This window comes from Oncorhynchus masou, chromosome 29, assembly GCF_036934945.1.
Source record: "Oncorhynchus masou masou isolate Uvic2021 chromosome 29, UVic_Omas_1.1, whole genome shotgun sequence".
Classification (NCBI taxonomy): Eukaryota; Metazoa; Chordata; class Actinopteri; order Salmoniformes; family Salmonidae; genus Oncorhynchus; species Oncorhynchus masou.
In genome coordinates this window covers 86,973,248-86,988,957 of record NC_088240.1, presented here as the reverse complement: position 1 = coordinate 86,988,957, position 15,710 = coordinate 86,973,248, and the positions used below count along the sequence as shown (strand labels likewise).

The following is a 15,710-nucleotide window of genomic DNA, read 5'->3' as shown; positions in this document are numbered from 1 at the left end:
TGTCCCCGGATCTGTGACTATCCCAGGTCGTTTAGAACACATGTCCCCGGAACTGTGACTATCCCAGGTCGTTTAGAACACATGTCCCCGGAACTGTGACTATCCCAGGTCGTATTAGAACACATGTCCCCGGAACTGTGACTATCCCAGGTCGTTTAGAACACATGTCCCCGGAACTGTGACTATCCCAGGTCGTTTAGAACACATGTCCCTGGAACTGTGACTATCCCAGGTCGTTTAGAACACATGTCCCTGGAACTGTGGCTATCCCAGGTCGTTTAGAACACATGTCCCCCGGAACTGTGGCTATCCCAGGTCGTTTAGAACACATGTCACCGGAACTGTGTCTATCCCAGGTCGTTTAGAACACATGTCCCCGGAACTGTGATTCCCCCCCGTCCATTTTTAGGGGAACAAAAGTATTAGGACAAATTCACTTATGTGTATTAAAGTAATCCAAAGTTGAGCATTTGGTCCCATATTCATAGCATGCAATGACCACATCGTGCTTGTGACTCTGGCTGGATGTATTTGCTGTTTGTTTTGGTTGTGTTTCAGATTATTTTGGGCCCAATAGAAATGTATGGTAAATAATGTGTATTGTCATTTTGGAGTCACTACTGTTCTAAATAAGAATATAATGTTTTTAAACACTTCTACATGAATGTGGATGCTACCATGATTACGGATAATCTTGAACGGATCGAAGATAATGATGAGTGAGAAAGTCGGAAGCAAAATATCATACCCCCAAGACATGCTAACCTCTCACCATTACAATAACAGGGGAGGTTAGCATTTTATATCATACCCCCAAGACATGCTAACCTCTCACCATTACAATAACAGGGGAGGTTAGCATTTTATATCATACCCCCAAGACATGCTAACCTCTCAGACTATTTTGAAGCATCTTGGCTACAGCATCTCAACATGGACAAAGGGTAGTATTGCTGTTTTTCAAGCGAAGGTCTTTTTAAGGGAGTATGCGAACACACTCGTTCAGTTTGCCGAGCCAAGTTTGCTGCCGCCTAAAGTCCCAGGGCCAGAGTGAGGGTTTGAGCGAGTCCTCTGAGTGAGGGTTTGAGCGAGTCCTCTGAGTGAGGGTTTGAGCGAGTCCTCTGAGTGAGGGTTTGAGCGAGTCCTCTGAGTGAGGGTTTGAGCGAGTCCTCTGAGTGAGGGTTTGAGCGAGTCCTCTGAGTGAGGGTTTGAGCGAGTCCTCTGAGTGAGGGTTTGAGCGAGTCCTCTGAGTGAGGGTTTGAGCGAGTCCTCTGAGTGAGGGTTTGAGCGAGTCCTCTGAGTGAGGGTTTGAGCGAGTCCTCTGAGTGAGGGTTTGAGCGAGTCCTCTGAGTGAGGGTTTGAGCGAGTCCTCTGAGTGAGGGTTTGAGCGAGTCCTCTGAGTGAGGGTTTGAGCGAGTCCTCTGAGTGAGGGTTTGAGCGAGTCCTCTGAGTGAGGGTTTGAGCGAGTCCTCTGAGTGAGGGTTTGAGCGAGTCCTCTGAGCGAGGGTTTGAGCGAGTCCTCTGAGTGTCTCTATTCATCCTCTAGGGTTAAGTACTCATAGCCAACTGGAAAGCTTTTCTACAGAAACCATGATTTGTGTAGAATGTTGTTTAATCCACATTTTTACCGTACTGTGAATGGCAGTTTCCACACCTGTGTTTTTAGAGTTCATAAACTAGCTGACTCACTGTGTAGTTTAGTCTTCAGGGAATATGACCTTGTGGTTCATCTATAAAGAACATGACAGGATGTCACAGCTTTTCATCTGTAGATCATTAACCTTGTATTCACTCCAATGACTTTGACAAAGTCCCAAATGGCACCCTACTGCCTATGTAGCCTAGTGCACTACTTTTCACCAGGACTCCAGTGCACTACTTTTCACCAGGACTCTAGTGCACTACTTTTCACCAGGACTCTAGTGCACTACTTTTCACCAGGACTCTAGAGCACTATACAGTGTAGGGGGGGAGGATGCCATTTGGGACTCCTGCCTGTGGCTGGATCAGCTGGCTGTTGGTTGTGTAGTGTTCTCTCAGTCCTATGTCAGTGACATGTCTGTTCTGACCCCTCCTGTGTTTTACAGAGCTACTCTGAATGTGAGGACAGCAACTACAATGAGGACTTTGTGTCAGAACAAAGGAAAGGTAACTATGGTGTCTCTATTCATCCTCTAGGGGTAAACAGAACAAGGTAACTATGGTGTCTCTATTCATCCTCTAGGGTTAAACAGAACAAGGTAACTATGGTGTCTCTATTCATCCTCTAGGGTTAAACAGAACAAGGTAACTATGGTGTCTCTATTCATCCTCTAGGGTTAAACAGAACAAGGTAACTATGGTGTCTCTATTCATCCTCTAGGGGTAAACAGAACAAGGTAACTATGGTGTCTCTATTCATCCTCTAGGGTTAAACAGAACAAGGTAACTATGGTGTCTCTATTCATCCTCTAGGGGTAAACAGAACAAGGTAACTATGGTGTCTCTATTCATCCTCTAGGGGTAAACAGAACAAGGTAACTATGGTGTCTCTATTCATCCTCTAGGGGTACATCCTCTAGGTAAACAGAACAAGGTAACTATGGTGTCTCTATTCATCCTCTAGGGGTAAACAGAACAAGGTAACTATGGTGTCTCTTCATCCTCTAGGGTTAAACAGAACAAGGTAACTATGGTGTCTCTTCGTCCTCTAGGGTTAAACAGAACAAGGTAACTATGGTGTCTCTATTCATCCTCTAGGGGTAAACAGAACAAGGTAACTATGGTGTCTCTATTCATCCTCTAGGGGTAAACAGAACAAGGTAACTATGGTGTCTCTATGCATCCTCTAGGGGTAAACAGAACAAGGTAACTATGGTGTCTCTATGCATCCTCTAGGGGTAAACAGAACAAGGTAACTATGGTGTCTCTATTCATCCTCTAGGGGTAAACAGAACAAGGTAACTATGGTGTCTCTATTCATCCTCTAGGGGTAAACAGAACAAGGTAACTATGGTGTCTCTATTCATCCTCTAGGGTTAAACAGAACAAGGTAACTATGGTGTCTCTATTCATCCTCTAGGGTTAAACAGAACAAGGTAACTATGGTGTCTCTTCATCCTCTAGGGGTAAACAGAACAAGGTAACTATGGTGTCTCTTCATCCTCTAGGGGTAAACAGAACAAGGTAACTATGGTGTCTCTTCATCCTCTAGGGGTAAACAGAACAAGGTAACTATGGTGTGTCTATTCATCCTCTAGGGTTAAACAGAACAAGGTAACTATGGTGTCTCTATTCATCCTCTAGGGGTAAACAGAACAAGGTAACTATGGTGTCTCTATTCATCCTCTAGGGGTAAACAGAACAAGGTAACTATGGTGTCTCTATTCATCCTCTAGGGGTAAACAGAACAAGGTAACTATGGTGTCTCTATTCATCCTCTAGGGGTAAACAGAACAAGGTAACTATGGTGTCTCTATTCATCCTCTAGGGGTAAACAGAACAAGGTAACTATGGTGTCTCTATTCATCCTCTAGGGTTAAACAGAACAAGGTAACTATGGTGTCTCTATTCATCCTCTAGGGTTAAACAGAACAAGGTAACTATGGTGTCTCTATTCGTCCTCTAGGGGTAAACAGAACAAGGTAACTATGGTGTCTCTATTCGTCCTCTAGGGTTAAACAGAACAAGGTAACTATGGTGTCTCTATTCATCCTCTAGGGTTAAACAGAACAAGGTAACTATGGTGTCTCTATGCATCCTCTAGGGGTAAACAGAACAAGGTAACTATGGTGTCTCTATTCATCCTCTAGGGGTAAACAGAACAAGGTAACTATGGTGTCTCTTCATCCTCTAGGGTTAAACAGAACAAGGTAACTATGGTGTCTCTTCGTCCTCTAGGGTTAAACAGAACAAGGTAACTATGGTGTCTCTATTCATCCTCTAGGGGTAAACAGAACAAGGTAACTATGGTGTCTCTATTCATCCTCTAGGGGTAAACAGAACAAGGTAACTATGGTGTCTCTATTCATCCTCTAGGGGTAAACAGAACAAGGTAACTATGGTGTCTCTATTCATCCTCTAGGGGTAAACAGAACAAGGTAACTATGGTGTCTCTATTCATCCTCTAGGGGTAAACAGAACAAGGTAACTATGGTGTCTCTATTCATCCTCTAGGGTTAAACAGAACAAGGTAACTATGGTGTCTCTATTCATCCTCTAGGGTTAAACAGAACAAGGTAACTATGGTGTCTCTATGCATCCTCTAGGGGTAAACAGAACAAGGTAACTATGGTGTCTCTATTCATCCTCTAGGGGTAAACAGAACAAGGTAACTATGGTGTCTCTATTCATCCTCTAGGGGTAAACAGAACAAGGTAACTATGGTGTCTCTATTCATCCTCTAGGGGTAAACACATGAACAAGGTCATTATTAATGGGTTTCGTATGTAATATGCCAATTTCAGTTATTTATGCCTCCCATTGTTGGGTAACTTGAGTTTCATCCAATCTGAGACTGGGAGGGTTTACTGTAAATATAGTTAGGTAGTAGTCTGACCTAGTGGTTGACTGGGTGGGTTTACTGTAAATATAGTTAGGTAGTAGTCTGACCTAGTGGTTGACTGGGAGGGTTTACTGTAAATATAGTTAGGTCTGACCTAGTGGTTGACTGGGAGGGTTTACTGTAAATATAGTTAGGTAGTAGTCTGACCTAGTGGTTGACTGGGAGGGTTTACTGTAAATATAGTTAGGTAGTAGTCTGGCCTAGTGGTTGACTGGGTGGGTTTACTGTAAATATAGTTAGGTAGTAGTCTGACCTAGTGGTTGACTGGGAGGGTTTACTGTAAATATAGTTAGGTAGTAGTCTGACCTAGTGGTTGACTGGGAGGGTTTACTGTAAATATAGTTAGGTCTGACCTAGTGGTTGACTGGGAGGGTTTACTGTAAATATAGTTAGGTAGTAGTCTGACCTAGTGGTTGACTGGGTGGGTTTACTGTAAATATAGTTAGGTAGTAGTCTGACCTAGTGGTTGACTGGGAGGGTTTACTGTAAATATAGTTAGTTAGTAGTCTGACCTAGTGGTTGACTGGGAGGGTTTACTGTAAATATAGTTAGGTAGTAGTCTGACCTAGTGGTTGACTGGGTGGGTTTACTGTAAATATAGTTAGGTAGTAGTCTGACCTAGTGGTTGACTGGGAGGGTTTACTGTAAATATAGTTAGTTAGTAGTCTGACCTAGTGGTTGACTGGGAGGGTTTACTGTAAATATAGTTAGGTCTGACCTAGTGGTTGACTGGGAGGGTTTACTGTAAATATAGTTAGGTAGTAGTCTGACCTAGTGGTTGACTGGGTGGGTTTACTGTAAATTATAGTTAGGTAGTAGTCTGACCTAGTGGTTGACTGGGTGGGGTTTACTGTAAATTTAGTTAGTTAGTAGTCTGACCTAGTGGTTGACTGGGAGTTTACTGGTCTGACCTGACTGGGAGGGTTTACTGTAAATATAGTTAGGTAGTAGTCTGACCTAGTGGTTGACTGGGAGGGTTTACTGTAAATATAGTTAGGTAGTAGTCTGACCTAGTGGTTGACTGGGAGGGTTTACTGTAAATATAGTTAGGTAGTGGTCTGACCTAGTGGTTGACTGGGAGGGTTTACTGTAAATATAGTTAGGTAGTGGTCTGACCTAGTGGTTGACTGGGAGGGTTTACTGTAATTATAGTTAGGTAGTGGTCTGACCTAGTGGTTGACTGGGTGGGGTTTACTGTAAATATAGTTAGGTCTGACCTAGTGGTTGACTGGGAGGGTTTACTGTAATTTATAGTTAGGTAGTGGTCTGACCTAGTGGTTGACTGGGAGGGTTTACTGTAATTATAGTTAGGTAGTAGTCTGACCTAGTGGTTGACTGGGAGGGTTTACTGTAATTATAGTTAGGTAGTGGTCTGACCTAGTGGTTGACTGGGAGGGTTTATTGTAAATATAGTTAGGTCTGACCTAGTGGTTGACTGGGAGGGTTTACTGTAAATATAGTTAGGTAGTAGTCTGACCTAGTGGTTGACTGGGAGGGTTTATTGTAAATATAGTTAGGTCTGACCTAGTGGTTGACTGGGAGGGTTTACTGTAATTATAGTTAGGTAGTGGTCTGACCTAGTGGTTGACTGGGAGGGTTTATTGTAAATATAGTTAGGTCTGACCTAGTGGTTGACTGGGAGGGGTTTACTGTAATTATAGTTAGGTAGTAGTCTGACCTAGTGGTTGACTGGGAGGGGTTTACTGTAAATATAGTTAGGTCTGACCTAGTGGTTGACTGGGAGGGTTTACTGTAATTATAGTTAGGTAGTAGTCTGACCTAGTGGTTGACTGGGAGGGTTTACTGTAAATATAGTTAGGTAGTAGTCTGACCTCTAGTGGTTTGATTGGGGGACTTGCCTCTTATCCAATGGAAACACATCTCTACTTTCAACTATGTTCAACCATCAAAATGTGTCGTCCATTAGAGATGTCTTTGCGAATTGTTCAACACAGACACAATATGAACATTAAAAGAATGAGAATCTTTCCCTCTCTCTGTTCTTTTGCTATGTTTTTTTGTTGTGTATGACGTCATGATGGTGCACTGTCTGTATATTTAGACATCTTGGCTACATCTCAAATGGCATCCTCTACAGTGCACACTACCCATAGGGCTCTGGTCAAAATTAGTGCCCGGTATAGGCAATAGGGTGCCATTTAGGACGCACACCATATCTTTTTACTGTTTTATATTGTATGACATCACATTTAATGTGTTTTCTAGATATGTACCAATATGTTATAATAAACCTGAACCTAATCCTAAACTTAAACCTTGCAGGAGAACTGCATTCTGAGGGTGAGGCTCCTCCCACCAGGCAGCGTGGGCGGAGCTCAGGGAAGAACAAATCCACCAATGGGCTGGGGAAGAAGTAACGCTAGCCCTGCCACCCAGGGTGGAGTCCCGCCCTCTTCTCCTGTCAGAACCCCGGACCACAGAGGAAGAGGTGCATGTTGGGAGAGATGGAAGAGAAAGAAAGGATATAGACAACACTTTCCCTCTGCATTTTAACGTATGGAGAAGCACCCATCCATAAGAGGGGAGAGTGGGCCCAGGTTAGGGGCGTGGTCAGTGGACAGGATAGACACACCATGTCCATGCAGGGTTGGAGAGGAAGGAGAGAGGGGAGAGTGGGCCCAGGTTAGGGGCGTGGTCAGTGGACAGGACAAACACACCATGTCCATGCAGGGTTGGAGAGGAAGGAGAGAGGGGAGAGTGGCCTATAGATCAGAGAACCACACAGATACCTACTGGTGGTTCACATGGTCAGCACCTACCTACCTTATGGCTGATCAGTTTGTGTGTGTCTGCGTAAGCATGTGTGTGTGGTGGCAATATTGCTTCTCCTCAGTCAGAACAGAAGAATGCATGTTCCATTGTACAGGAGTTGGTAAACTACTGTGATTGGAGAGCTACGTTTATCCTGTACCATATATCTTTCATGTGCTTCAGCCCATAGAATTAGACTACTAGAATGGATATGAACCTTCTTATGATGGTATACAGGCTGTCAGCCATTTTGGTCAGGGAGTTGGTCAACCATGGTTAGCCAGTGCTGTGATAAGATATTGTGTAAAATAATGAATTGGGGGAATTTGTCTACAGTGTGTTTGTTAGCTAGCTAACCGGACAGCTTTTAGAGGAACGATTCAATTCATTTGTCCATTTAACTGTCAATATGCCAACATTCCATTCCAACAATCCATTCACTGGCTGGTTGGACTTCGGCTAGTTGTAAATGCAATAAGTTAGCTATTGATTATTGTATCATAGTGGCACTCAGTTTTCCAAGAAAACAACAACAATTTTGGCATTTTATAGTCTGTTTACATATATTATAGAGGCTATATCAAAATGTGTATATAAAACTGTATTTATAATGATGACTATTTCAGATTGACATTAGACATTTCTGGTATCACATGACTTCCTTTTGTTTTCCTGTAGACGTTGAATCAGCATTATGCCTCTACTGCCTGTCAGTCAGACTGGTTCGGATTCCTCCCTGAACAATATGGCTCCATTATCCACCCTACTCTGGGAATGTGAGGGTTTATGACATAGCCCCCCCACCTCCATCACACTACTGTATGTAAATGGGGCCCTATTCTCTATATAGTGCACTAAGATTGACCAGACCCCAGTCCAGTGTACTGCACTAAGACAATAGGGTGCTATTTGGGAAGCAGAGGTGATATAGCTGTGTAATATGACAGAAGTTGGACTCTCGTGTTGACTACTGTAGAGGAAGGCTGTTATTCTCTGCTCCAACTCTTCATCATCAGTTGGTTCATATTTGTAAGTGTTCACCATTTTTGGTTTGTTTTTATGACTTGAACAAAGAGAGGAATGTGACCAGAGGCCATCTGTATCAAACATCGGAGTAGGAGTGCTGATCTAGGATCAGGTCCCAATGGAATCCTACTCATTATACTCTAAAATACTCACTGATCCTAGATCAGCACTATACTGTCACAGTAGAGATGCTTGGTACATATGGCACCAGGATTTTAATGCAAAGCTGCTTTGGCATGGAAGGACGTACGTTTGTGATTGTTGTGTTTGACCTCCTGGGTCAGAGAATTGTCTCTGTGCTCCACCAGCTCCATATAAACCGTTGACTTCCACTGTTTTGGAGATGCTGTACTTTTACTGTAATGTTTTGTTTTGTGAAATCATCGTCGTGACCTTTGTGTGATTTATTATGTGATGTCCCAAATGGCACCCTATTCCCTGTATAGTGCACTACCTTTTGACCAGAGTCCTATGGGCCCTGGTTCAAAAGTAGTGCACTATAAAGGGATTTTGATGCCATTTAGGATGCTGCCTTCCTCTCCCTTCACATCTGGGCTGCTGTGTTTTTCCAGTAAATGACGAGGCCAGTCGTTGGAGCTTGGTCTGTCTGTGCAGGCAGGTAGCTTTGTTTTCCTACGATGTGGATGTTCTCGCCTTGCATGGCTACGTGTGGAAATGGAGTGTGTCGGGTGGGACTGGGGGAGGCTACAGATTTACTACAGTAGTCGTGACAACATGGTCTTTGCGTCAGTGTCGCACCACATCAGTAAGCCAGTATTCACACCATGTCTTTTTTCAGTGTTGCTGTAAACATTTTTAATTCAATGCCCTTGTGCCTGTATGTATGTGTGTAGTTTTGTTCTTTTTAACACTTTTTTTGCAGTTTGTATTCAACCTTCTACATTTCTCCTTGAGTCTTTATTCCAGTGTTCTATTGATGATTATATAAACTGGGTGGTTCGAGCCCTGAATGCTGATTGGCTGACAGCCGTGGTATATCAGACCATATACCACGGGTATGACAACATTTATTTTTACTGCTCTAATTATGATGGTAACCAGTTTATAATAGCAATAAGGCACCTCGTGGTATAAGGCCAATATACCACTGCTAAGGGCTGTGTTGCGTCGTGCCTAAGAACAGCCCTTAGCCGTGGTATATTGGCCTTATACCACACCCCCTCGGGCCTTATTGCTGAAGTAAAGGTTTGTCAGTCACTGGGTAATACTCTGAGAATGCATCCATCCGTCCTCCCCTTGGAGTAAACACTGTTCTGACATAACTGTCTTTCTAAGCTACCTTTTTTTTTTAAATACAAAATTGCGTATAATTACTGAGAAATGTGGTTTGACGAATGGAGTTTAGCAATGTCACTCTGAGCTATTATCACCCATCCAGTTGTCAGATAAGTGAATATTTTTGAGGGAGGGTGGAAGGGAGGGTAGAAGGGTGCATTTTAGAAGTATTCAACCATAGCCATCATCTCAATAGAAATATTTCTCTCATGTCAAAATCAGACATTGACACATCCCCAGGTAGCATGGACCAGACTCCCTGGCTGTATAGAATATGGCCTATTGTTTCTGGAATGAAGATGCCATTTTGCCAAAACAATCCCTCTTGAAAAGGAGACTTGTGTGTTTTTTTTTTTTTTTTTCACTCGGAATTAATAAAACTTTATTAAAAATGTTTTGTATTTCCTCTTCAATTGTCTTGTAGACTGTGTGTGTATGTCTCATTAAAAATACCTTGTGGTGTGTTGAGGTTAAAACCTATAGCCTTTGTACAAAGGCCTTCGTTATGTGTTCTTATCCATTCTCTGTAACTCCCCTTGTGATTCAAGGGTTCATAGTTGTAAAGGTTGATAGAGCTGAATGATTATAATATGCACATAATGTATCGTGGAATGCGTCCTGGTTCCAGCACACATGGAGATTCCAAAATATTGAGCTATTTACACAATAATTATACAACACATTTGTGACCCCACTTTGTGTTCCTCCAAACACCTGTATTTGAGTTATCCAGGGTACAGTATCTGCATACAGGCCTCATCACTAAGTATAAAGCACTACAGTTAATAGCTTGTCCAACTCCAGGTTTGTATTGGAACTTGCTTGCCACTGTCCAATTAGGCCCCTGGGTTGACACAACCGTAGTCTAGTGGAGATGAAGTAGCTTGGCCAGCACTCAAGTGAGATTTGTTTTTGGGTTGCTGAGGTTAGTCCTGTAGAAGATGTATAATTACCAGGATTGACCTCTGGAGGGGGGTCTGCTCTCTAGCAGGAGAGGGAAGTGGGCCTGCTCTGGAGCCTCGAGCTGTCCTTTCTCACCACTCAACCAACCTGTCCCAAATGGCACCCTAGTCCCTATATGGTGCACCACTTTTGACCAGGGCCCATTGGGTGCCGGTCAGAGGTAGTGCACTATATGGGGAGTAGGGTACCGTTTGAGAAGCAGCCAGAGGGATCAGATTTCACTCGTTCGGCACACCAGGGAACAGACAGAAATAGCCTCCCGTGTTCTGACCTATAAAGAGATGGATTTCAACAAACTGTTAATTGATGCTGCTGCCAAGTCAGGAAGAAGTTCAAGCAATGACTTTGACGATAGACTAGAAATGACAGGATGATGGTTTTGAAGTCAGAGTAATGTGGAGTAACTAGCAGAGGGCCCCTAAATCACTGAGTACTTGTGTCTGTTCTGACAAACAGAAGTCATTTCAGAAGCTACCCATTACCATCCAGACTAGTGTTAATTGTTTTACTGCATGGCTCAGAGATTCCAGAAGTCACTGAGTTGTTCCTCAGACCTGTGTGACACCACTTTCCACCACTAGAGGGCAGCAGATGGCTTCAGAGTGAGCCTGCCCACTGTGTCAAAGTCACATGACAGCCTAAGCCTACAGGAGGCCAGTGCTCTCAGACTTTCAAAATGTCACCGGTGTTGTGTTTTCCTCTCTCTGTCTCTTCTTCTTCTCTCTTTCCCTCTCTGACTTTCAACATATTTCCTCCGTGTTTCTTCAAAAATACTTTCCAGCCGTAGCAGACTGCAGCAGAGCTGACACTGTGCCTGCCGTTGGGTAAAGAGACTGCAGCAGAGCTGACACTGACTGCTGTTGGTTAAAGAGACTGCAGCAGAGCTGACACTGACTGCCGCTGGGTAAAGAGACTGCAGCAGAGCTGACACTGTGCCTGCCGTTGGGTAAAGAGACTGCAGCAGAGCTGACACTGACTGCCGTTGGGTAAAGAGACTGCAGCAGAGCTGACACTGACTGCCGCTGGGTAAAGAGACTGCAGCAGAGCTGACACTGACTGCCGTTGGGTAAAGAGACTGCAGCAGAGCTGACACTGTGCCTGCCGTTGGGTAAAGAGACTGCAGCAGAGCTGACACTGACTGCCGTTGGGTAAAGAGACTGCAGCAGAGCTGACACTGACTGCCGCTGCAGCAGAGCTGACACTGTGACTGAGAGACTGCAGCAGAGCTGACACTGACTGCTGTTGGGTAAAGAGACTGCAGCAGAGCTGACACTGACTGCCGTTGGGTAAAGAGACTGCAGCAGAGCTGACACTGACTGCCGTTGGGTAAAGAGACTGCAGCAGAGCTGACACTGACTGCCGCTGGGTAAAGAGACTGCAGCAGAGCTGACACTGACTGCTGTTGGTTAAAGAGACTGCAGCAGAGCTGACACTGTGACTATCGTGGTAAAGAGACTGCAGCAGAGCTGACACTGACTGTCGTTGGGTTAAGAGACTGCAGCAGAGCTGACACTGTGACTGTCGTTGGGTAAAGAGACTGCAGCAGAGCTGACACTGTGACTGCTGTTGGGTAAAGAGACTGCAGCAGAGCTGACACTGTGACTGTCTGTTGGGTAAAGAGACTGCAGCAGAGCTGACACTGTGACTGTCGTTGGTTAAAGAGACTGCAGCAGAGCTGACACTGACTGTCCGTTGGTTAAAGAGACTGCAGCAGAGCTGACACTGACCTGCTGTTGGGTTAAAGAGACTGCAGCAGAGCTGACACTGACTGCCGTTGGGTAAAGAGACTGCAGCAGAGCTGACACTGTGACTGTCGTTGGGTAAAGAGACTGCAGCAGAGCTGACACTGTGACTGTCGTGGTAAAGAGACTGCAGCAGAGCTGACACTGTGACTGCTGTTGGGTAAAGAGACTGCAGCAGAGCTGACACTGACTGCCGTTGGTTAAAGAGACTGCAGCAGAGCTGACACTGTGACTGTCGTTGGGTTAAGAGAAAGACTACACTATTATGGCTGATGTTCCTGTTCCTCCTTCCTCACTGAGAACAGAGGGGATCCTGCTGAGAGAGATCCACGTCAACCTGCTGAGTGTAAAGTCTGTTGAGAAGTATAACCCACGGCAGAAGGAACACTGGCCTCAGAACCTGTCCTGCGGCCATGTACTCTGTCTGGAATGTGTCCGAGCTGACACTCCCACCCCGTCCTCAAGAAGACTGAGTGCCCTTTCTGCCGGCAGCTGTGTGACGTTGACAGCACTCCCACTGCCAGGCGCTGACAGACCTCCAGGATCTTCTGCTAAAGTCCTGCTCCCCCAGGTCACCTGTCCTCATCGGGTCAGAGGAGGCAGCTGGGTCGGAGGTCTGGGCTCTGGAGCTCTGTGACTGCTCAGCCTTCGGGGGCTGGGGGTCCCTGATCAGGGGTGGCCGTGTTCGGGTCCTCTGGGACCGTTGTGGTGGTGCACGATGGAGAAAGGAGGGTGGTGGTAAAGGGCCTCAGGCAGGCGGACACTGACTGGTTGGGTAAAGGGGTCGCAGCAGGGGAGCTGACACCCGGTGGATGTGGCGGTGACTCCCAGTGACTGTGGCAGACGCCATGCACTGTGACTGTCGTTGTGCAGTGAAAGTGTTCACAGGGGGACACTGTTCTGTCGGTGTTAAAGGACTCCTTCCAGATGCCCTGGGGGTTGGACGTAAAGACAGCTGTGGATATCCTGGTCACTGACATCCAGGCTGATGTTCCCAGGTCGTTGGACTTTGCCCGTGAGAACGTGACTCTGATGAACCGAGCGGTCATAACCGACTCCAGCGGCCCAAGGCAGTGGCATGCTGTCGGGTGACCGGGAACATCGCCCTGGTGGAGACACTGGGGCTCACCACCACACAACCTCCAAATGGCCCCTGGCCTACCAGACTGACAATATTCAACAAAGACTTTAACGTGCTCTCTCAGATAGACAGCTTTACTCTGAGCCTGGGGACCTCCGTGTGGCCCTGCATGTCTGCTGTGGCCTTTGACAGGGACGGGGATGTGATCGTGACAGACTCCCAGCGTGGGTTGATTTGGAGTTTGGGAAAGCTCCAGAACGGCCCAGGTCCTACCCCCCATGGTCAGTGGAGACTTGGCTGCCCGGTGGGGTCTGGTCGCCACAGCACAGAACACGCTGATTGTTTTAGACAGTGGAGACCATGCAGTGAAGATGTATTCAGTTCACTCGGATGCTATTCTAGTCCAAAAATGATGTAGGAAGAGTTAGCTGTCTGGCGGACTTGTATTGTGAAAAAATATATAAACTAAATGCATAATGACTGGCGATTCCACCTGTTGTGATGTAGCACAATAAAATCCAGATTAAAATTATACAAACGTTTTAAGGATTTTTTTGAGTGAACAGCATGTGACGGTGCATGTTTTCTTTTCGAACGCTGTTGGAAAGAATGAAATGAAGAGCATTAATAACATGGTGTTGGTGCTTCTCCCATTTTCACCTGTCCTTAATAGTAATAACATGGTAATGACAGGTGGATAATAACATGGGACAGGTGGGTAATGACATGGTAATGACATGTGGATAATAACATGGTAATGACATGGTAATGACAGGTGGGTAATGACATGGTAATGACAGGTGGATAATAACATGGTAATGACATGGTAATGACAGAGAGATAATAACATGGTAATGAAAGGTGGGTAATGACAGGTGGGTAATGACATGGTAATGGCATATGGATAATGACATGGTAATGACAGGTGGGTAATGACATGGTAATGACAGATAATAACATGGTCACGACAGGTGGATAATAACATGGTAATGACAGATGGGTAATGACATGGTAATGACAGACAATAACATGGTCACGACAGGTGGATAATAACATGGTCACGACAGATGGATAATAACATGGTAATGACAGGTGGATAGTGACATGGTCATGACAGGTGGATAGTGACATGTTCTTGACAGAAGGATAATAACATGGTCATGACAGATGGATAATAACATGGTAATGACAGGTGGATAATAACATGGTAATGACAGATGGATAATAACATGGTAATGACAGGTGGATAGTGACATGGTCATGACAGGTGGATAGTGACATGGTCATGACAGGTGGATAGTGACATGGTCATGACAGGTAATAACATTGTTTTAGACAGGTGGATAATGACATGGTAATGACAGGTGGGTAGATGATATGGTCATTACAGGTGGATAATGACATGGTAATGGCAGGTGGGTAAAAATGGTAATGGAAGGTGGATAATGACCTGTAATAACAGGTGGATAGTGACATGGTAATGACAGGTGGGTAATAACATGATAATGACATAATGACAGGTGGATTCCACCATGATAATGTCAATGTGGATAATGACATGGTAATGACTGGTTGATAATGACATGATAATGACAAGTGGATAATAACATGGTAATGACAGATGGATAATGACATGGTAATGACAGGTGGATAACGACATGGTAATGTCAAGGTGGATAATGACATGGTAATGACTGGTTGATAATGACAAGTGGATAATAACATGGTAATGACAGGTGGATAATGACATGGTAATGACAGGTGGATAACGGCATGGTAATGCCAAGGTGGATAATGACATGGTAATAACAGGTGGATAGTGACATGGTAATGGCAGGTGGATAATGACATGGTAACGACAGGTGGATAACGACATGGTAATGTCAAGGTGGATAATGACATGGTAATGACAGGTGGATAATGACATGATAATGACAAGTGGATAATAACATGGTAATGACAGGTGGATAATGACATGGTCATGCCAGGTGGATAATGACATGATAATGACAAGTGTATATTGACCTGGTAATGACAGGTGGATAGTGACATGGTAATGACAGGTGGGTAATAACATGATAATGACATGGTAATGACAGGTGGATAACGACATTGTAATGTCAAGGTGGATAATGACATGGTAATGACAGGTGGATAATGACATGATAATGACAAGTGGATAATGACATGGTAATGACAGATAATGACATGGTCATGACAGGTGGATAATTACATGGATATACAAATAAACCTGGCCTACTAATTTTAAAACTGTACTGTGATTAAT

At 44.6% G+C, this 15,710-nt stretch overlaps 1 protein-coding gene and 1 pseudogene across 4 annotated transcripts in view; both read left to right on the top strand.

Annotated features, from left to right (window-relative positions):
* ptdss1a (phosphatidylserine synthase 1a) overlaps window positions 1–10,031 on the top strand; it is a 90,913-nt gene extending 80,882 nt beyond the window's left edge. For 2 of the 4 annotated variants that reach the window (XM_064946741.1, XM_064946738.1), the window contains exons 12-13: window positions 2,088–2,148; window positions 6,827–10,031. In XM_064946741.1, the coding sequence (XP_064802813.1) occupies window positions 2,088–2,148; window positions 6,827–6,921 (156 nt within the window). In that variant the 3' untranslated portion in view covers window positions 6,922–10,031. The remainder of the gene's footprint in view (window positions 1–2,087; window positions 2,149–6,826) is intronic. The other 2 variants (XM_064946742.1, XM_064946740.1) reach the window with 1 other exon arrangement.
* Window positions 10,032–12,607: 2,576 nt separating this feature from the next.
* Window positions 12,608–13,935, top strand: LOC135521359 (E3 ubiquitin-protein ligase NHLRC1-like; annotated as a pseudogene).
* Window positions 13,936–15,710: the final 1,775 nt, after the last annotated feature.